This window comes from Centrocercus urophasianus, unplaced genomic scaffold (assembly GCF_019232065.1).
Source record: "Centrocercus urophasianus isolate 14NV4802_14NV808 unplaced genomic scaffold, USGS_Curo_1.0 seq_36, whole genome shotgun sequence".
NCBI classification, from domain to species: Eukaryota; Metazoa; Chordata; class Aves; order Galliformes; family Phasianidae; genus Centrocercus; species Centrocercus urophasianus.
The window spans coordinates 4760910-4783521 of NW_024884933.1; the positions used below are offsets into that span (position 1 = coordinate 4760910).

A 22612-nucleotide genomic window follows, 5' to 3' on the forward strand; every position below is an offset into this window, starting at 1 on the left:
GACTTCACTTGCTCCAAATCCTTCACGGCTTCCTTTAACAAAACAGCTTTTAAGATCTCCTCTTGCCTTTAAGCAACAGCGATTTACCACTCGCACTGGAAATGTCTATAATTTGGTCTGTCTTCACTTTTAAGCTGGTGCTTTTAATTCCTACCAGTTTGCACAAAGAGCTTTTGCTCTGCTCACATGTACATAGTCAGCATCTGGATTGCAGGCTGTGACAAACACGTTTATTATTGCTGTATGTGCAGAGAATATTTCCATTCAAAAGACATTTCAGTTAACAAAGCTTCAAACCATTTCTATTAACAGCAGAGTTTGCAGTTTCTCCCCTTCCTCCTTATAGAAGACATATATACAGTTGGGCCCTGACAGCTACAGTTCCACCCTTATATTTCAGTCTCACATACAGTCATTCAAAAGCAATGAAGACCCGAAAAAGATTTAGTGGAGGTGCCCAAATTCACGTGGAGAAAGCAGTTGGGTTGGGTTCAACACAGGATCAACAACCAAGGGAATGTGCCCAAACACCAGTGCCTCCAAGCCAGGGCCAGAGCAGCTCTTCCAGCTCCCGTCCAGACCTTGCAGAGCACTCACAGCTTGCTTGGCTTCTATTTCAGAAACAGACAGACTTGCAGGTTTTTCATTTTTATTGGATGCTTCCAATCTTATATCTAATAATATACAGATAACTCATTTGTCATCGCTCCATTCATATCTTCACATAGTTCAGCCATTCTGTCACATTAAAATAATAAAAAAAAAAGAAAGCACAACTGAAATAAAATAAACTTTTAAGCTGGAAAAATACATTATAAACTTATATTCAAGAAATACTCTCTTTATAATTAAAAGCCTACTCGTAACAATTGAAGTAGGATTTAAAGGAAATCTTGATTTTCATTTTTAAATAGGTGGCCTTTGTGCATACTTTGCATATGTACAATTCAACTGGTATCTCTGCCTGCCTGTGACAGAATACCTGAAACCAAAACAACCACTGAAGAGGAGTCTTGAACAAAACAAAACAAAAAAATCAATATTCATTTTCCAGGAAAATACAGTATAATCAGAACTTTAAACACATGCTTCTCTCATCTGTATTAAGGCCTAGGAGACAGATGTGCTTTAATAAAAGCAGACAGTATGAAGAAAAGTCCTTCCACTTTTCTCTTCAAATTCCTGTAACAGCTCATCTATTTCATTTTCCATGTCTTCTGTGTGCTGTATCTAAATGAGAAAAAAAAGAACACTAATTAACCAGGCTCCAAGGATACAATGCAGTTAAGAGAATGGTAACGACTTGACGATTTTGGCTCACTGTGAAACCTAAATCAGCATGCAGCACCCAACTGTGCAGCACTGGGTGCGTTAATGAGATTCCCAACATTCCCAAACCCACATGTGCTCTGCATCGTGTTCATCTGCACAACCTTCCTTCTGCAACCCACTGAGCTGGCACTGAAGGAGCCCTTTGTTGAGTAGGCAACATCCATCCTCACTGGGTAACAAATGGAAGCTTCACAACAGCTACAAGCACTCTGAACAGATGGCTAAAATTTCAAGTCCCTTGGATTCTCTTAGGATTTTTGGATCTGGAAAGGATGCAAGTATTTGAGACCAGAATAGATCACAAAGGCAGGAGTGAAAAAAAATAAAAATAAATGTGTTGCCACACCAGAATAGGTAACCAGGCTTGCATGTTGTGAAACAGAGCCTTTGTTCTCTTGATAGTTGCATCAACTGTTTCCAGCCTTCTTCCAACAGGCAGGGCCAAGAACATCGAAGGTGGAAGACAGGAGGCACCAGGTTTTCCACATCATACACACAACAGGGTGGCACTATGAAATACACCTACACAGGATGCTTTTCAAGCACACAGTGATTCAGAACGCAGCTCTGATGTTTAAATCCCACATGTTACAACTGTCTCAGAAATAGACATTTTAGCCATGAACAAATGTTGTGAACATGGGCCCAACGAGTCCAGTGCTCTGAGATGCTGCTTTTTGTGGCAGCTAACACTGGTCTTGAACAAACGCACTGTTCACTTCAGAAATCATCAGCTCCATCGCAATTCATCTGCTTGCCCAACAGCTCCAAAAATAACTGCAATGATTTGCTAAGTTAGGTCTCTTGACATGAATTTCACTTCATTTCTGCCATTTGCAGCACTTTTAAGGAATACAACCCCCGACCCCTGTGCAGTCAGTCGGGTCACACGAACCCAAGGCAACGAGCCCTCTCTACTTACACACTGGCAGAGCTCACAGATAAGGAAGGCACCCAGCGTTGCCTCCTCATGGTTATCCTGAATGTCCACATTGATCACATGCACTGGCTGACATGTCTCTTGCTCTCTGGAATTTAAGTCTAGTTGAAAACAAAACACACAACAGCAAAATGTTGGGTGGAATGAAATCGAGCTTTACACAGTATTCATAAGAAAATGGTTTATTTAGCTTTTTTTAGATAGGAAAAAAAACAAACAACAAACACGGTCTTATTTCAAAAGAGGTAGATTTGGGAAATCAAAGAATTCAGACTGTGGAAGGCTCCTGACAGTTCAAGTTCCCAGTTTCTCTCCTAACCCTGTGCAGCTCACCAGTGCCTGCTGAGGCTGCCATTCTGAGGTGCCGCCATTTTGAAGAGCCGCCATTTTGAAGAGCCGCCATTTTGAGATGCTGCCATTTTGAAGAGCCGCCATTTTGAAGTGCCGCCTTTGCGTATCAGGCGCTTCCAAATGGCTCTTTAGATTTCTTCCTGCCACTGGTCAGTTACAAAGAGCATTATCGTAACATGAGAGGTTGGCGAGCGGTTGCTCTTCACCTATGCTCCTAACTCAGAACACTCCCACAGAACAGCTGCTTTCCATTGGAGACGCTGATCTTAGCTGGAGATCCACCCCTACAACCCCATGTAACTTAAGGCACTTCCCATGTAACTCACCAATCCCTCTCAAACGCTACACTGAAGCACTCAGGACACTAAATTGCTCAGCTTGCAGCAGCACAAATGTTGGGTGCTCTACACTCATTGCAACATGATCAACAAGGACTGAGGAGACAGGCAGCAGTCACTGCGTGTACAATAGGGATGTAGTTGGGTGGCCTTGGAATGTAAAAGGCACCCCAAGCTCCAGTCTGCATCCAGCACTTCCAGTTGCCGCTTCCCTGGCACATGCCATCCATGTGAGCATTTCTCCATGCTGGTGCTCCAGCAAAGCAGATGTTCCCAGGCTTGTGAAGGATGCTGGCAGGGGTTCAAGGGAGACAAGCACTCAAAGTTAACCCCGTTTATCAGCTCAGGGTCCTTACCTTCTACTACTTGATCATAGACTCTTTCTTCACACGTTAGGATCAAATCAAAAACGTCTTTGCAGTTCTGGAACCTCTCCGGTCGTGGCTTGATTCTCTTATTTCTGTCCAACATATGTAAAATCCCATTCTGTGTGTATCTGAAGTTGCTTGAGTTAAGTACCTTTACTTTAAGAAAAGTCACGTTTTTGAGCAAATGACGAATACAAGTTAAAAAGCACGGTATCTTTTAAACACTTCTTTTTTTTCCCCCCCTTGATTACAAGTACTAAGATTAATGACCATTAAACAGATTCCTAAAGGTGGAAGCACGATCCCAGCAAGGATAATTCACACAGCCACTGGGTTTAGGCCACTGTCGGTGTCCTTTGTGCAACGGTAGAGGCAGCTTTAAGAGGCCCTCATTAGATCTTTGTTCTTCGGGACTCCTTTCCTTGGGCAACTGCTCTTACCTGCATAATGCTTAGAGCACAGACTGACTCATCTGTTAATGGAATGTCCTGCAATCGCTTGAGTCACGGCCCACACCACCACAGCCTTGGGGCTGAAGATGACACTCCACACTCCTTCAGACAGCATGCACTAATCCCCATACACATCATCCCCACCTTCTCAGCTTTCTGGGTTATGCAGTTTCATTTGGGGCACACCAGAGCTGACTGTCACACATCTGCTCAGTTCACTGAAACTCTTCAAAGACAAAATGTTACGGGTCCATTATAAATACCAAGGAAGGCCTGAACTAAAGAAATCTGGAAACTGATGCATCTCTTCCTTGCTTTGAAGTACCAGATATTTTCAGCCATCCAAGCACACATTTCTAAATTAAAACAGCATTAAGGATAACAGTTTATGATTTCTTGAGATAACAGAAGGATTCTGTAGAAATATATATATAATATATCCATAATTAGTAGTATGTATGCAAGAGATTATCTTGGTTTATTTTCCTTTTAAAAGGCTGCATACTTAATAGGCTTCTTCCCCCATCCCCTCACCCCTCCCTCAGAAATCACTCCTGATCTTTTGCAGCAAGAGACTACACACTGTTCACCTTCCTGCAGCCCCCCTCAAGTCCTAGTGCCCAAGGCAGCCAGGTCCATAGCTGCTAAGTTGCACACTTCAGGATGTTCTTCAACAGCTTTCAAACAAACAGCCTCCAAAAGCACTAAATCCTGTCAAGTTTTTGAACAGTACTAAAAATTGAAGTCATCCTCGTACCCATGTAAGAGACTGCTTTATATGGAAAAAATGTTCAGCTCTTCTGTATCTACAGCATCCCACTAACTACTTGACTGAAGAAAAAAATCTGCTTTGAATTACAAATTCAATGACGCTTTCTCACAAATACATATCGTCAATTCTCTATCAGGGAACCAACTTCTGCTGCATTTCCTTTCTTCGGGTCACTCCCAAGCCTTCTGCCCTTCTTGTTTCCCAAAAGACTTCATCCTGTATAACTAAGGAATTGTGCTCCATAGCCGCAAGCTAAATCAAACAGCCCTTGTACACCAGCACCCACAGCTTCCTCACAGCACCTCTGTAAGTTTCCTTGGGTCTGTTACGCTTGGAAAAAAAAAAAAAAACACATCAGTGCAACTACTAGAGATGCCTGGTTATGTACAAAGCATGAAAATGAACTGTAACAGCCATTTTCAGGATACTTGCCAACATCTGGCTGCATCGCTCTGCCCGCAGTTCGACTGTGCGCCCTTCCTGGGTTCTCTAATCCTAATTTCTACATCATGTCATTGGAGGGGGAAAAAAAAAAAAAAAAAAAACCCACAACATCCTACACACTTATCTCAGTTCTTTTTTTTTTTTTTTTTCCATTTCTAGGATAAGATTTTGCTGGCATCTGTCCCCCAGCTTTCCTGAGCATGGAGACAGAATTACGCATATCCAGAAAACCCACACAGCCAAGCTTTCTGCTTCACACAGTCGAGTTCTCCACTGCCAACTTACAGCTACTTGTCCCCCCAAAAGGGTTCAGCTGCCTATATAAGGAGATTGAAATAAGCAGTTAAGATTGATGACACTTTCATTTTTGGTGGTCTGAAGCCTGTTTTCACCAGACAAAGAGGGAAAAAAAAAAACCAACTAACAGCACAGCATCATTTCAGCAGGCAGGAGGACCTGATCTGACTGTTTTCAATGCACAATCATAACCCAGCTTCATTCTTGTCATGAGCTCAGGCAAACGTCAGCACATTATGTCTCGTTCACGGTGATTCAAACATCAGTGTTATCTCCCCATCTCTGCGTGTGAACAACAACACTGATTGCTCTGTGCAGCCATCTTTGGTAGCAAGTTATTCCAAGCTCCATTTTGGAAGCTAACTATTTTTTGGGGGAAAATAAGATTGTTTTTAGAAATTTTTGTCTATCCATGAAGAACCAAAGGGAGTCAAGGCATTCTCTTCTTCACACCAAACAGCAGAACACAGACTTTCTCTGAAGGGTAGGCAGTACTTGAAAAAAGAGCTGTTCCTGAATAAGAGATGGTATATTCCCTTAAGAACTACATACTGAGATTAATCCCCCTGATACATTAAAGTGGACTGTCAGCACCTGAGAGAGCAGTACATCATCTGCACTAAAATAACCTAAAGCATCAGATCTGACTTCTCATAAGCAAGAACTTCCTTCCCTTCCTAAATACGAAGAGCCATCCACAAGCCACACCTAACCCTGTGTCCGACCTCCCATCACTTCCAGCCATCAGTGTTTTATGTCAACTACACTTCCCAAGTAAAACCACAAGAGGACACTAAGAGGAAACAAACCTCAGAAGTAAGACAAGATTGCAAGGAAGTACTGGCTGTAAATTGAGCTTTTTTTTAAACCACCAAACAAGCTTATAGAATGTTATGCAAAAAATGCGTTTTATTTGCATTAAATAAAAGCAGATACTTTTGTTAGAGCACAAAACATCACAAAATACAGGGTACAGAAAGCAACTAGACTGCACAGAAATGATCATGGGTTACGTTTAGATAGCTCCTTCTTGAGGTCGACAAAAAAAGCAACAGATTATCAAAGAAAAGAACAGGAGGCTTAGATAAATCCCAAGATCAAAGGCTGAAAGAGGTACACTATGCAACAGAAGACACGTGCAGTGTCTGCCACAGTGCAAGACTGCTGCTGCTGCTGTTCTCAAAGCACTAAGAATTAAGAGTAGCTACCAGCCTTGAAGAGTCTAAATATTACTGGATTTTTTTCCCCCCAGCATCTATGATGATGAAGCCTCCTACTTAACAACTCAGTTTTGAGGTAAAACAAAGCCCCAGTATTCCAACTGAGAAATTCAGAAAAACAGGAAGGACTAAAGCAAAGGTGGATACAGCCGTTAAGCTGTTGCTCCATGGAGCTCAGCATCCAGCTGGAATAAGAATGCTCCATTAACTCAGCAGGGAAATTTCAATGGTTCAGCCTCATAGCCTGACATTCAGAGAAGGACAGACAGGAATGATCACCATCTCAGCCCACCTAAGTCGCATGTTTATAAGCAATGTCTATCTCAGAACTCTGTAAAATATCACCTGCATACCAAGCAGCACCACGTAAGAAATGCAAACAGCAAAACAAAATTCAATGCCTATTTCTTTACACTAGGATGTTTCAAGACATGATGCTGAGTTTTAAGACTTAGGTTACTCATCACTGTTGCTGAACAGGGCTGAATTTTGTAGTGGCATTCATTGCACGTGAACAATGCATTTTCAGAAGTATTTTCCATACCTTAAGAGGAAGTTCAGAGGAATCCAACCATGCATGTTTTGAAGGTTCCAAGTGAATGTCTACATCCCAGTTCACTGAGCAAAGTCTTCCTTGACAGTCAGTGAAAAAGAACCCAGTGTACCTGCTGCCTGGCTACCTTGTTTAAATTCTTCCATCCTCCATTTAAAAAAACCAAACATGATCTGAAACATCCCCTTCTTCCCCTTGGTGTGAGGGCAGCCAACAAGGTCATATCAAGACATCTAGCAGATGACTAATCTTAGAAGAGAAAGCCAACACAGTGCCTAAAGTCAAAAATCTTTGGATAAAAACAAAACACAACCCATTGATGACTGACGTATCAGTAAGTTTCACTGTTAACTTCTAGAAGAAGCTGATAAAGAAGCCCACCAGTAGCATAACCTGAAAATTTTGGAGTGCGTAATCAGTCACCCAAAACAGACCCAACTATTAAACATAACCAGGTAAACTCCATTTCATAAAACGTACACACACTTCTCAGGAAAAACTCTCTCTGAAGTAATGGCTGACAGCCAAAGCTTCTACATCTTCCAACAAATCTGACGTGTCGATTATTCACTTTTGTGCAGCTGTCATCATACTCAAAAACTGCAATCCTTCAGAAAGAAGAATAGCAGTGGAGCAGAAGTCTCAAACACGCTAGCTGGAATGGCAGTTGCAGGTCTTTCCCATATCAACTTATTTATTAAAATCTGTGTTAAGAAGGTGGTGCATCATGGTTCACCCTGCTTGGCAAAGTGCTTGCAGAGGGAACGACTACCCAACCTTCTTCCACCTGCAAAATCACTTTCTTTCACGGGGAACAAAAGGGCACCTGCACAACCATTTCTGCTTTCCAGGCAGCAGCGATTATCGCTGCAAGAACTGTCTACATTCTGTATCTGGAACATGCACTGCCTTTCATTTGGCAAGGAAACAGCATTTTTAGTACAGATGAGAGCGTGCTCATAAGCCTTTAGTGGTATTGTGCAACGCACAGTCCAAAAACTGAAACAAATTCTGATTTGGGTTAAATATTTCTGATAACGTTTGTGCCCACATTAACAACTTGCAGAGAAATGAGTAAGCAATGAAAAGCAAGTGACATTTCAAAGGTCAACATTTCTAAGTTGTACAGATAAAATCCCTCTGAGCAAGCTCACAGCAGCTGGTCTGTAACCACCAGAACCAAGCCCAATAACAACGTGCTGGCCATGCTGGTTTCCTCAAGTCTGGCTGAGTCATGAAGCTGAGGGCTATGTGCCCACACATCTCTGGGAGAAGACCTTACTTTAGCCTGGAGTACCAGACAGCGACTTACCAGCTCTGAACAGACAGTTACAGCTCTGAAACTGTATCTGAGGTTGAAACTGGGCAGAAATAAGCTTTCAAAGGGGAAAAAGAAAGGAAGCAAGGATAAAATCCCAAGTGTGAAGGAGAGGTACGACAGACATCCCGAAGGGACTATCAGAACAAGAATATCAAAGGCAGACCTGACTTCAAAGATGTGGCCTGTTTGATGGCACAGTCAAACACCTCATTATGCACAGCATCCAACCAGCATTCCAAGTGGAGTTTGATTTCAATTGCTAGAACCTAAAAAAAATGGTCTGTCATCTCAGCAAGGTACCTCCAACTACTGACAGAGCCACGAGGTGACGCGGATGTGGAACAAAGGGATAAAGAAGTCAAAATCAAGACCAGGAGGCAAGCAGGGGGAAAACAGAAGAGGGTGCTTAAGTAACACAGATTGCTTTTGGATGCTCCTCAGGTTTAGAAACTAATGCCAGGCTCCAAAAGATGAGCAGCAAGTGTCATGAGAGGAGCAGGTGGATGCAGGGGGAAAACCCTTGGAAATACCTGCACAGACAAGGTTTGTGGGGGAAACCAGTCGTTCTGGTGAACACCTGAGAGAAGCAGGGCCTGCAGCAACGTTTCTCAGATTGATTTACACGGCTGTACTGCTTTGTGCAGTATAATTCAACGTTTATTTTTAGCTAAATAGAGTGAAGAGCTGGAATTTACACCAGATAAAACTAAAGCATTACCAAATGTACATAAATTAAGCTATTTCATATATTTCATGTATTTGGGAAAGCCAAGACACAACTGATAAAGACAGCAGGACTACTTTTAAGAACAGTATGCTGAGCAAGATATGCAGGATGAGTTCTGCAGCAAGCGTTTCTGAGCACACTGATACAAGCAGGATATTGAAGTACAGAGGGATGTGCTTAACTGCACACACTAATTTTAGCAGAGCACTCTGCAAGGCAAAATGCTCAAAGAAGTCTGCACCTTTAGCTACAAAGGTGTCTGTAGCTTCTATCATGCCCTGGAACTTTAAAGGTAGAGGAAATTTGTTGTTTACATTTTTAATAAATTTCGTATATTTCCTTTTTTAATGTGGATGAAACCAAAATTAACAGCAGTCTCTTCACAAGCTAAGCTAGGAAACACCAAAAATGGCTTCCTTTGAAATGCCTGAGATTTTATGCAAAGTGCTCTCATCTGAAGATCCTCTGTGAAGAAAAAAGGACTGGAACTCAGCTTATGGTCAGAAGTGTATAGACTCACAAAAACACCTCTCAGCAGATTGTTCAAATCCAGTTTAAACACTGCATCCTCATCCTTACCCTCCAGTTCACTAAGAGTATCAAGGTACTTTGAAAGATGTGTAAGAAAGAAAATGAGCCTTACATTGCACTGCATTCAGGAGAAGTCTGCAGTGGCTTCAGTCATACAGGGATCCAGCAGCTGCTCCGCTGACCACTGGAATGCCAGTTCAGAACAGCAGCTGACAACTGCTCACCAGATCCAAATTCAGAAAGAAAAACAAATGAAAACAAAAGAGAAACACATGCATGAAGAGCTTACCTGGAGTGGCATTCAAGTAAGTTACTCTTGAAATAAGGAATCCTCAAGAGTGAGCTACACGGCCTCACCGAGCGCGACGCAGATGCTCTGCAGAGCTCACTAGTCCTCCTGCGTGTCCATGCAGTGCTTTCTTTCCCCACTAAGCAACTCACGGTGGCTTTGTACAGCCTCCAGGAAAGTGGTCCAATATAAATTCTCCATATATTAGGTAGGTTCACTGATCCAGAAATATCATCAATTATTGCTTAATTGTTACGCGTTCTAGAGTTTCAAGTGGCAAGACTTTCTGCAATGAATAAACGGTATTCAAAATAAAGCTGGCAAATGTTTTAGAGGAAAACATTTGTAACTTCTCTTCCAGCAGCTCTCCCCCATCAATACCAGCACAGCCATCATCTCAGTCCATGAATATTTGGGTACCAGTACCATGTTTCTTCACTACTTGATAATGAAGCATAAACAGCGTGGCTGGCAAAAACAACTTAGTTACAGACATGTTAAAAATAAAAGAGAACCAAAATTTACTGAGTAAAGTCCCAGATCCTTTCAGCAAGTGATAACTCCAGCAGCAAGACCTGAAACTGATTCTGATGAAATATTGTACAAGAAAAAAATCACTGCTGCCTTCACCACTCTGTGCTGCACCTTTTGTTTTCACTGCAAACTTCCTATAGCAGCTACAATCTGGTTCTAGTTGCTTTGTTAATAAGAAAACTAAGAAGCAAAGTGATATGACCTCATTTCAAAGAAAAAGGATCTTATTCCTGGTACTGCTACACTACAATCATCTATTTCCTATATCATCTATTTCTTGAAAAAGCAGACATTAATTCGAGCTCTTTTACAACGCGAATAAATTCAGAACTTCCTGGGACATCCTCTGTTTTATACCCACGTATCATGTAAATTGCACAATTATTTACAGGGTTAAAAACCAAGACCATGCTTGGTTTTCAGGGCGCAAGGGGGATATCAAACCACGGCGGGTATGAAAGAGCATCAACCTCAAGTGCACTGGCTACTTGGCACTGCCTAAGAACCACAAGTTTGCCTCCTATTTCTTCCAGTAGAGGCTGTCCTGCAGACAGGGCTGTGAGTCTCCTGACTGAGAGAGCAAGGTTGGGCTCTATGATGCTTAACAAACTGAAAGAGGAAAACAAATCAAATAAAACAGTAATTAACTAATTCCATCACTTCTTTATCAAGCAGTCAATTAAACAGCCATCAGCCAAAATGAATAAAAACATACAGGTTTCCCAGACTTTCAAAGGAGCTCTTGAGTAGTTTGAGCAGTTCAGAGAGGAACCAAGCAGGAAAAATAATACAAAGTAACTGCAGAAAAACAACCAATTAACTGTAATGCAATTGTCAGCCTCTTCAGAGAAGGAGTTGAATAAAAGAGGAAAACGGTTATCTAATGTCAGAAAAAGGTCACGGAATCATAAAGGTGGAAAAATCACTAAGATCATCTATCTAGACCAATGGTAAAAAAGTGCCTGAAGATGAGACAGGACAAGTTACTCCAGGAAGAGCGGGTTTAAACCACGTGAATCTCAATTAGTCAAAGCCACAGATGTACACTGGAAAGGGCAGAAAAGTATCAATTGGGAAAACACAGCCAAGCAGTGAGATGCAAGATATTCTTCGATACTGAAGCCCCAGAAAATAAAAGTCCAGATTGGTGTGCAGTGCAGAAAAAAAATCTGCTTTATGTTTTCAATAAACTTTATCACAAGTCTAACAGCTGTTCTCTTACTTACCAGGCTAGGAAAGCAGAATGAAGCTACTCCTTACTAACTAGCTTCTCCATACCAGCTTACTCCAGCATTAAGATGCATTGGAGCAAACTGATCATTTCAAGAGCCAGAATTCTCCAAAACCTGGCTATAGAAGTTGAGTATTCTAAAGGACTAAGACCAAGGCTGGAACAGACAGGCTACCATTCTCCTGAGCACAACACGCTGCAACTGACTCAGAAAAGGTGGCAGATGTAATCCTGGGCCAGTACATACTTACAGATCCTTCGTTCATCAGGTGTCTTAAGTAAGACACTATTTTTCAATTTTACTTCTCAACTGAAGTAGGCTGAACAGAGAAACACAGCCCATTTATCTGTAAGGTGCTATGAACCTGGACCACTCAGCAATTTATTCCTCGCTCTGAACAGCCCCCAGCAACGCACCCACACTATGCATGCAGGATACAACACTGAGCTCAGCAGTTGTGACTGAGGCCAAATAACTTTCAATAGAGCTGCAATCATCTGCACGAGAAACTTACTGCCTTCTTCCAGTACTGCTATGAAGGGAGTACAGAGAAAGCCTTCCCAAAAATCTGGCTTCCAGTACTGGATATCACTCGACTCCATGAGAGGAATGCAGATTTGTTTTTTTGCCAGAGATGCCTCATACAGCAACATCTCACTATGACTGCAGTTTTAAAGCACTGCCCTTCATTACCTCTCTGCAGAGAGAAAAATGGTTCCTTGCTATATCCTCACCACTCCTGGATGCTCTCTTAGCTGGACACAGCCCTCTGCCACTGCGCTTATTTCTCTCCACAGGCACTGGAGAACTGAACGTTTTGGGAAAGGCACAGAATCCTACACCTGTACAGTTCCAGAGCAGCACCAATTAGTTCAGTAATACAATTCCACTGGTATTCCTCATAGTCCAGCAGGAAACAGAGATTCCAGTTTTCTTCAGTTGCTCCCTGTGAAAATCTCATGCATACTTGAACCTGCTTCAGATTTTTTTCTGATTTTTCCCCAGTTCTGGAATTGCCTCTGCTTGCTTCAGAGCCCCCACATTCTCCTCCACTGATGTTCTTCTACAATGCACCTTAACAGCTGAGGCAGCAAAGGGCAAAGCAGGCAGAAGACTGCAGGATAAAGCAGGGTTAAGGGTCAGCTAAGTGGAGTCTACAATGCTACGAATTTTTGCTGGCAAAGAAGTTTGCATATGACAAGAGAAACTGTTTCCACTTGTTATGAATGGGAAGGCTACTATAAACCAAAGAAAACTCAGCAATAGCACAAGAAATACTGTATGGCCACCCCGATCATAGAGTTCCAAGAGAAAAATCTACATCCCATTCACCTGTAATACTAACAGTTTTGAATTTTTGGGTCAGAAAAGAATCCTATCTCTTTGACTGAGATGCACCAAACCAGCTTTTGTGCTTGATTCCCAACATTTTTTCCAAGTATGTGTTTGGTTTGCTGTTTGCTGTTGTTGTTGCTCTTTCTTTTTTTAAATCCCCTCCTGATTTGGTATTGCATTACAATGGAGAGAACTGGAATTCTATCTACAGTCAGGGAGTTGGTTAAATTAAAAGAGGACATTAGAAAAAAATGGGAAAGAGGAACAGGTCACATCATGCAAGCTGCCTAGAAATCCTAACAATATTAAAATAGGTACATATTAGGAAATAATTGTATTTCTTCTTAGTACTTAGAAAAAGGAAAAAAAAAAAAAACAGTCAATCATGGAGTTAGTTAATACTAATAAAGGCCCCAGGAGCTACTGCTGTCAAATTTTGATCAAGTTCCCATTTGAATGGTTCCTACCTCTGGGCATAAAAGCAATTGTTGTTGTATGCTTATTTTGGCTTTTGGAAAGTTTCATCCTCTTGCTTTCCCTTGATGGCAAAGCTCATCAATTTTCCCCCATTTTCCTTTTGTCTTTCTAGTCACCATCACAACTATAAGTTCTAAAATCCCTTCACAGAGCTGTAATGGCAAGTAATCACACTGGCCTATCTTTGAGATGTCCAGTTACACAAGCAAATACAAGGCAGCACAACACTACCCATGCATAAACCAATGCATGTACCCCAGACAATGGTATCTCCTACTGATCAGCAGCAGAACCCTTCACTCTTTTCCCAAAATGAAGAGTATTAAGCATTCAAAAACTACTCAGAACAGCTTTGCACAGCTCTGCTGCAGCCCCCCCTCCCTGGGGCACAGGAAGTTTAAAACCAATGTTCTAAAAATGCAACGGTAGAACGGAACGCTTACTTTAACCGTAAGGTTCAACTGCCACATCTTAAAATGCTCTGGCCTGCTTCCATTCTATCTATATATAAATCAACCACCTACTCAACCGAACACGCATGCCTGGCTCCATTAAACCCTCATCCCCATGCTTCTGAACTCAGCACGTGCCTTGCCTTCTAGGTATGCAAGCTTGTGCTCCAGGTTTGACTCAGTGCTTTTACTCTCTACAGTGTGTTTTTGAGAGTTCTGCTCTCCCTCCTTTCCCCAAGTGACTAGTAAGAGTTCCAGTGATCTTTATTCACTCTTACCCATTCTTACTTTTGTTTTTTTTAAACCTTCCTCTGACTGATGTCCAGCACTGCAGAAGCTCATTCCTGGTTGAGACCAGAGCCTTCTGAAACAAGGGGCCATTTCCTTGTCTGGCCAACGTGCCAAGTTCCCTTGCAGCCACAATTTCACTGAGCATCTGGTGTCCTTAATGCTTTGGATCCCTGCTGGCCTACAGAACTGGAGGAAGGAAATCACTCCCAGATGAGGCAACACACAAATTTGTGCCCCATCAATGGAATATGGGAACAAGCTGACAGACATAGCATTTCAAAACACATGGCAGGTTGGGGAACAGGGTGAACTAAACCCTAGGAATGACACATTAGTCTTCCCGTATCAATTACACCCCAAGCCCTTCAGAAGGGCAGGCCCTCCCCACCTACCGCAGCCTATGTGTGCATGCCTCTCAGCCCTATGATCCAGTGCTAACAAAAATCTACCTTAACTGAGAACCCACATGATACTTTCACAAAAAAACTACTCCACAGCTCTACGACAAGAATGTGCCTGGTCTGGGTTATTGTGGAAGTCTTTACCCCCTCAAAACCCACTTTTGGAAGTGCATGTGCTTCCTGCACTGACTGCCTTCGTTCTAAAAGCTTCATATTACAGCATCTGAGAAACGTGCAAAGATACAGAGGGAATTGTTTATGCCCTCTTTCTCTTTCAATGGTTGTTGTTTAAACTTGCTTCCTTTTCTCTTCAGAAAAGTTTTAAATGTAAGGCTGGGGAGCACAGCAATCATCTCCAGCATGGAGCCGAACAAACATGGCAGCTCCAAAATATGCTGAATGGAGACCAGACTGGTTTTCTTACAGCAGTGCCATATTCAGACATTCAGTGCAGCAGCAGCAAAGAATGCAAGGAGGTGCTGAGAAAAATTATGGCTCAATTCAGGTACTTTTCTTTTGAAACAACTCATTTTTAATCAAGATGTGGCATACCTCAGTAAGATGCGTTTGCAAGATTTCCCTTGTATCAGCAGAGGGATACAAAAAATGCATATTATACACATGATGCATTGAGACTATGTCCTGCATTTGAAAATGATTATTATTCCTGTTACTTGGAAAAAAAAAAGACATTTAACAAAGTATTTCTTGAAAAAAGAGCCACTGAGTATTAGAGAAGCAATATCCCCTGCAATGGACACAATCTGTGTGGAACACTATGGAGAAAGACATTCCAAGGTATAAACAGTACTCACTGTGCTGTACAGCTTTACCAAACAGCCCAACCTTTTTTAACAGGCATTTCTGAAGGTTCTATTTCTCCAGCAGAAATTCAGTGTATGGATAGTTTCTCTATGGTAAGTTCCCTCTTTCATATTTAAAAAGTAATTTAAAAAACCCCAAACAGCTCCTTTGTTGAGAGAGGAAAAAAAAAAAAAAAGAGTACTTAGAACAAGTGTCCTGATTGTGCAAAGTAATCACATGGGCTTTCTTCTTTAAAAATAAAAATAAAATAAAATAAAATAAAAACCCAACAAGTTTTAAAATCAAACTAAGTAGTGTGCATAACCCTGATCACCTCTGCTCCCCAGGATTAAGTATGTTACCGTGCTTTCCTATGTCCATTCTTTAAAATATACTGTAGGAATCTTTGGTGCATAGATCATATCAAGTAGCTCTTGTTGAGAAGAGTGAGTTCTTTAATGACAAGCATCTTCTCTCCCACAGAAAGTATATTGTAAACCTTACCTGTCAGTTTGAACTAAACACTATTTTAATCTTGAGGCAGCAGCTCTTGGCGTGACCGTTACCAGGAACAGTTCCTGCACTGGGAAACACGACCCACAGTGCTGTGGAGTAATGGACAACCTGTGACAGATGAGTGTGCTTTCCTCCAGGAGGTAAACATGTTAACGTGCTACAAAAGAGCTCTGAATGAGTACATTGTAACTCAATTTAGAAGGGAGCATTAGAGGCCCTTCCAAAAAAACCTCCTACCAACTCAAAACATCTAAGCTTGTCAGTTAAGTAACTACATATTCCTAATGCATAATGCCAAATAATGAACTACACCTTTTGAGGAGAACCATATTGGATTTTTTTTTTTTTTTTTTTTAAGGCCATGCCATAGGGATACAGTTCTTTGTCTTTCCTAAGCAGATCATTGTACATCTGATCATATGTAGTTTTGAAATCATAAACATTTGGTTTGTCTGGTGCTGGTCCTGGCAGTTTCACGTGAGTTCCTGTTCCAAAGGATCGGACGCTGAATCCTCGTTTGCTGAAAGACAGTGAGGGAGGGGAGGGAAGCATTAATTAGACTGGATGGATTTTAAACACTGAAGTACAGTCAATAGTCCAAATATATTTCAACATTTACAACTATGTTCACAACGTTCTTGGATTCACAACGCAGCAGAAAAGTGGGTAGAGGCCTGAAGAGAAGCAGCACACACAAAAACCCCATCTCAGTATCACTTGCACAGAACTTGAGTTAACCTACAACTGTTACCCAAAACCTATCTTACTCCAAAATAAAGAATGCTAATAGGAACAACTCATTGATTTCTAGGCTTTTTTGTGTCTTTTCCTCCCCTCAAAAAACATACACTAAAACACAGACACAGGGCCATGAACAGTGACTAAAAGAAACCCCAGACATTCCTACAGGATTACAGCCAGAAGGAAAAGAGCCTTCATACAGTTGAAGATTTTTAGCAAAGCCAGCTACACTCTGCTCTGCTACCAACCACTCCTGGAATGATTTGTGATTCAGCTGATAGAAGTCAGTTATCTCCAGACACACCTCCCCCAACAAACACCTCTTTTATTCTCTTTCTGAACCTCATCATCTACACATGGAGGAAGATGATCCCATGGGATTGAGGTGTACTGCTTTAGTGTACAGGAAATAAACTCCCAACCCATGGAGGTTTTCCCTCCTACCTGCTAATTGGTTTTATAGCTGAGAAAAGGGATCCAAGCACATTCCACCACTGTAGCACAGAATCAGTGCAAAAATTCATCAGTTCTTCAAAGCAAAAACAAATCAATAACCAGTGAAAGAAAAAAAAGAGGGAGGCAGGGTTTCTAAGATAACTTTGTGGTTATTTACTTACTTCAATTCTATAATGCAAGTTTGTTTTTCCAGACACAGTATTGTTCTACTTTACTAGCAGATGTTATCTGCATCATGAGATCCAACACACAAGTCTTGCTTAAGCAAGTTCTTTCTAGTTATTGGAAAGTCTTGGGGGCAGAGACCCAAGACAAGCATTTCCTTGCAGTTACAATCAAGACTTGCAAACCATTTCTCAAACAGTGGCCACATTTTGCAGTACTTTTTCTTAGAATTAATGCATACACCATTTCACCTTTTGTTTTTGTGTGTGCTTTCAGATATTTTAGATTGGCAACACATGAAGTCTCTACTCAATTTTGGGCAATAAGAAATAAACATTAGCAAATGGTAAATATTTACCTACTCTGCTAAAGCTGCTGAGTTAGCCATGGCTCTTCTCTATTTTGCTAAACCTCTATTATACCTTAACTGGCTTCCTACAAACATTTCAGTATCTGGTGCCTCTCTAAAGTGGACTGAGAAACACACTGTAATTACCTTTCAAAAGTGGAACAGATATTTTGCTGGCTTGCACCTAGAACTCTTGGCTAAGCCAGATATAGCTTCATTCCATTCTTATGAAGAACTACATATTTAATAGCTAAAATTCAACAGAAAGAGCCAGGAATCTGCCTGTCTTGGAGGTAATGCCATAGTGTTGTGTTTTGTCAGGTTGTTTTTTCCCCAATTAACCTAAATGCACCTAAGCAAACCACGTTAACATTAAGCAGCACTACAATCTGTTTTCTTGGATAATGGAGATGAGTTGTTCTATACGGCAGTAAGAAATAAACATTAGCAAATGGCAAATATTTACCTACTCTGCTAAAGCTGCTGACTTAGCCATGGCTCTTCTCTATTTTGCCAAACCTCTATTATACCTTAATTGGCTTCCTACAAACATTTCAGTGTCTGGTGCCTGAAGGCTGAAGAAGGCTGCAACTTCTGGCTTTAGACTTCTAAACCAGGTCAAGACCATGGCTTAACCTGTCATTTCAAGGATCACACCTAGAATTTCAGTGAAGTAACAGACACCAAACACAGAGAAGGGTGTAAAAACCAACTAGGAAACCTGCAGTCTTCTTTCCTCCTAATTTTTCCTTAATATTAAGCTCTGAAATAGGTCTACTTTGGTCACACACATTACGAAGTTCACCTCCAACTGCCAGCAGTGCTCCTGAAGCTCACATCATCTCCTATCAATCAAAGCAAATCTTCATCGAGGCTTCAAGCACCTGAAGCTCAACACTGAGAGGTGGAATGCACACCTCACCTGGAATAACTCCATGCTACGTCACTGGCATTTGCCAGCACACAGCTTTTACATTAGTTATGCATTCAGTGGACTGTTACGACATATTTGGAGCATGTTTCAACATTCTTCTTGCAACACAGGGGAGGGGAAGACGATGACGCTGCCTGCACTCCCACATTACTCAACAGTCTGCTTTTGTTGAGCAGCTGGACAGATCTAGGTTAGGGAATCATCAAGTCTTTATTCTTCTGTTGCTCGGCCTTTTAACAACGATTACCTTCTACAAAACAGCAGTTGGTTTTGCTCTAGCAAAACTATCCAGGAAAAAAAAAGTGAAAAATAATGACTTTATTCAGTTTTACCAGAAGGAGAATAATTAGCAATGGTCCTCCTCCTAAATCACTTGAAAAATACCTTGTGCCATTCAAGCAATTAAAAGAAATAAAAATCACACTATTACACAGCAGGAATGGAAGCAGTGTTAACTGATTTTGATGACAAAAATCTTGAAAACATCAACAACTCGCTGTACTGCAACACCTACTTTACTGATCAGTGATAAGCTGTCAAATTCAAGTGCTGTGTTAAAGCACTTCCTCCCTCTGAAGGATTTAACGAGGCAATTCAAGACTCCTCCAATTAAATGACGCAAGTTCCAATACCCATTTGGCAGCACTTGGCTGCTGACAGCTTTCAGTGCAGGAGTTATGACTGACCTCCTTCACTGCACTGCAAGGCTGTAACTCAAGCTCTTCTACTTGGAAAATGCTGAACCATAAATCACATCACTAACATGAAATTTAAGTTCAGGCTGTTGGGGTTGCAACCAGTAGGGAGTTTACTGAGATATTTCACACTCATATCCTTAGGTTCTTAGGGCACTTAGTTCCCTAAAAATAAGAGGACTGAAGTGCATACAAACACCCTACCAGCTTCCACTGCCAGAATAACAAAGAGAAACTGAAGCATGGAGACAGAGACAGGATATCTGTGCCATAAAGCCCTGCAACCACAAAGCTCTGGTAAGAGCACCTGCTATATGCTGAGGAGCCTGAAACGATGATTTCTTTTTCAAGGCCAACTCTGTGCAACCAAATATACACAAATGGAAATGCAGAAGTTGCCTAACAAGGCCTGCTGCTAAGTGTAACCCTTCTACCTTCCTCTTCAGTGTTAGAAGGAGAATCATGGCCTAAGCCTGGGTATTCTGTGGGGGAAAAGAGTCAAGCACAAGTCATATCTGTAAAAGCAAAACTCCCAGGATGAGTAAGATCTGAACCATGGATTGATTATACACTGAAATCCAGTTTGACAGCTTTTAGGGAAGGATTCCATCTCCCTGCATAGCCCTTAATGTTCTGCCTCTCAGCTCAGTTTCAATGTCTCAACATTAAGCAGTGCTGATGGTAACTGTATTGACTTTAAAGACACCTGCTGAAAGATTAGAGCAATGAAGTGTTTAAAAGCTGGTCTGTATTAAAAAAACAAACAAACAAATAAAAGGAAATACCACCAAGCAAATGGGAGCTTGGGTTGAACCAAGATTAGCCCTGAAACTGGCGGATTACTCAGTGTGACAAAGATACATAAAAACATTTGTGTTCCAAAGGTACAAGCTATAGCACAGAGGTATTTAGTGCAGTAAGGATGAACACAAAATTCAATCTGAGAAGCCAGGGATATGGCAAACCCTCTGGGATGAACCACTGCAGCTTAGGAGAACAGTAAGTTTATACTAAAAAAAGTAATTCTTATTATATGGTATGGTGCTAAAAAAAGAACAAAGCACAAAGTTAAACTGCTGAGGTGTATAAAGCATGAAGGTTAATTATATCGTTTTGTTGAGCCCAATGAGAGAACAGCAGGACGTGCACACAGTTCTGAGATTGTTTCTGCTGTAAAAGCAAGTGCCAAACTGGTAGGTTCAAGTTCTAGTAAGCATTAGGCAGGCCTTACAGCTCACCTTGCCAACTGATACAGGTGTTTTTTCTCTACAGATTGAATGTTGGAATAAGGACAATTACTCAGGTAACTTTTACCCCAGAAATGCGACTGAAAGAAACACCGTAATTCATGAACACACTGAACTGGAGAAGTCAGTTCTGAATCCTAAATGTTTGCAGCAATGTAGGTCAGACTCACCGACCACGATGAACACCTCAAAAAAATATTCTTTGTGGTACATTACCCAGCATAAATATTAATAAAAAAGAACACCTAGAATAGTTCTGTGAGACCACGGGCCAACAGTGAAGGCTGGACTCCAGACTTTGTTTTCAGCCACCTGTGGTTCTTCTGTATTTCTGTTCTTTCAAGTTTCCTAATTCCTCCACAAATTACCTTGAAGTTACAATAACAAACCTCCTTTGTTTTAAATACTCTTCCCAACTGTTCTTCCTCTTTTAGTCACGTGCTTTCTCAGAAGTGCAGTGCAACACACAGCAACACTGAGAGACTGCCTTACATGCAAGAGATTGAGTTGGAGCCAATGCAAACTTTTCTTCTGAGGTTTAAAGGCAAATGACTGTTCTCACTGCAAGACTAACAGTTTCTTTAGAACAAGATCAGCTGTTCAGCTGTTTTGCCCTTTATGCCTTTCTTGCTAATCCTAATTACATGAGATGTTACTGCTCATGAGCCTCCACAAAATGATGTTTTATTTTTCCTAATTACAATCTTAAAGATGCTTCCAAAAAGCACTTCCCTGCAGTATGTGCCAGAAGATTATCAGTCACAATGGAAGGGACTTATTTCTTATGAAAAAACAGAGAGGAATAAAAAGGCTCGATACTAAAAATTAACTCTCCTGCACCTTGAGGACTCAGCTTTTGGTTAATATTCAATTCAGACAATGCAGTTAGAAGATTATCAACAGAAAAACCACCACCCCTTCCCCATTACTCATCAAAACACATTTTGGTCATGTTGTGTTTTCAATGAACTGCTTCAAGTAACATCTGATGCAAGCACATACACTAACAGCGTCATATGCTCACAGTAAGATGGCTGTCAGACCAGGTATTTCCATTATTTATTCCTTCCATGGTTGTAAACATACCACATAACTTACACTTCGTTGCTTGAGTGACTGTGCTAGTAAAAGGCACCTTATGTGAATACTAACTTTACATATCTTTAATAAAGAAAAAAAAGGCCTTAATCGTGTCCCTGTGTTGCACAGGAAAGGTTCAGAAACAGCTTGTGGCAGATCAGGTCCGCCCAACCGTCATCTCTGCCTCCCATCTCCCCCTTTTGAACTCAGCCAAACTGAAAGTCTTCTTCGTGCTAAATAAACAAACTCTTACAAACTCAGACGTCCAACATCCTGAATCAAATACTTCATGCAGTTTTCCTGCACAGGGCAAACACTCCCTTTCAGTATCTACTGTAGCTTCAGACTTCATACATATGGGGGGAGGGGGAATGCAATTAAGCTTCACGATGACGAGATACAGAAGCTGTTCCGTGCCCGTCCGTGCACCAGCTCAAGTTTGGCAGCTCTGGGTCCGACGATCCGCTGGCAGGTGCGGGCCCCATCGCTGGGACTGCTCCAGCGAACCCACCTGGAGGAGGGGCCGGAGAAAAGAGGACACAAACAAGAACGGAGTCCCCAGGCTGTGGGCCAGAGGGGTCTGGCACAGGCCCTCAGCACGGCCTTAAGCCGCAGCCGCTCCTCGCTGCCCCCAGAGCCTGAGGAAGGCCCCGAAGCCCCGATCGGAGCCCCTGATGCGGTGCCGAGGGGTAACCCGCGACTGAAGGCGGCCGACAAGGCTCGGGAGGCCGACGGCGGGGCCCAGCGACAGGCCAGGCCTCGCCGCCCCCGGCCTGAAGGAGGCGTTCGTGCAGGGCCTGGTTACCTGAGGATATTGTGTGCCTCCATGCTGCGGTTCTGGTTGCTCGAGCACACCACGGCCACACGGAGCGGCGAAGAAGGCATGGCGGCGCAGGGAAGAGCCCAGCTCGTTCCCCGCGGCTCCCAAGCCTGCGCTGCCCCGCCGGCGGCTCGTACAAAATGGCGGC

At 42.0% G+C, this 22612-nt stretch overlaps 1 protein-coding gene across 1 annotated transcript; it reads right to left on the reverse strand.

Moving 5' to 3' along the window:
* Positions 1–204: 204 nt before the first annotated feature.
* On the reverse strand, positions 205–22600 carry SSU72 (SSU72 homolog, RNA polymerase II CTD phosphatase). The gene is made up of 5 exons (XM_042831510.1): positions 22450–22600; positions 16354–16497; positions 3318–3457; positions 2255–2373; positions 205–1230 (listed from the first exon to the last, which is right to left on the reverse strand). The coding sequence occupies exons 1-5, from the start codon at positions 22527–22529 to the stop codon at positions 1129–1131; spliced, it is 585 nt and encodes a 194-aa protein (XP_042687444.1). The 5' UTR covers positions 22530–22600; the 3' UTR covers positions 205–1128.
* Between the last annotated feature and the right edge of the window lie 12 nt (positions 22601–22612).

Excerpts from the sequence above, each read along its gene's own strand:
- SSU72 (XM_042831510.1), bottom strand. The coding sequence starts at position 22,529 with ATGCCTTCTTCGCCGCTCCGTGTGGCCGTGGTGTGCTCGAGCAACCAG. Across the intron at positions 3,458-16,353 it reads CTTAGGAAAGACAAAGAACT|ATACACACAGAATGGGATTT; the intron begins GTATCCCTATGG and ends AAGCAACTTCAG. Across the intron at positions 2,374-3,317 it reads CTATGATCAAGTAGTAGAAG|ACTTAAATTCCAGAGAGCAA; the intron begins GTAAGGACCCTG and ends GTTTTCAACTAG.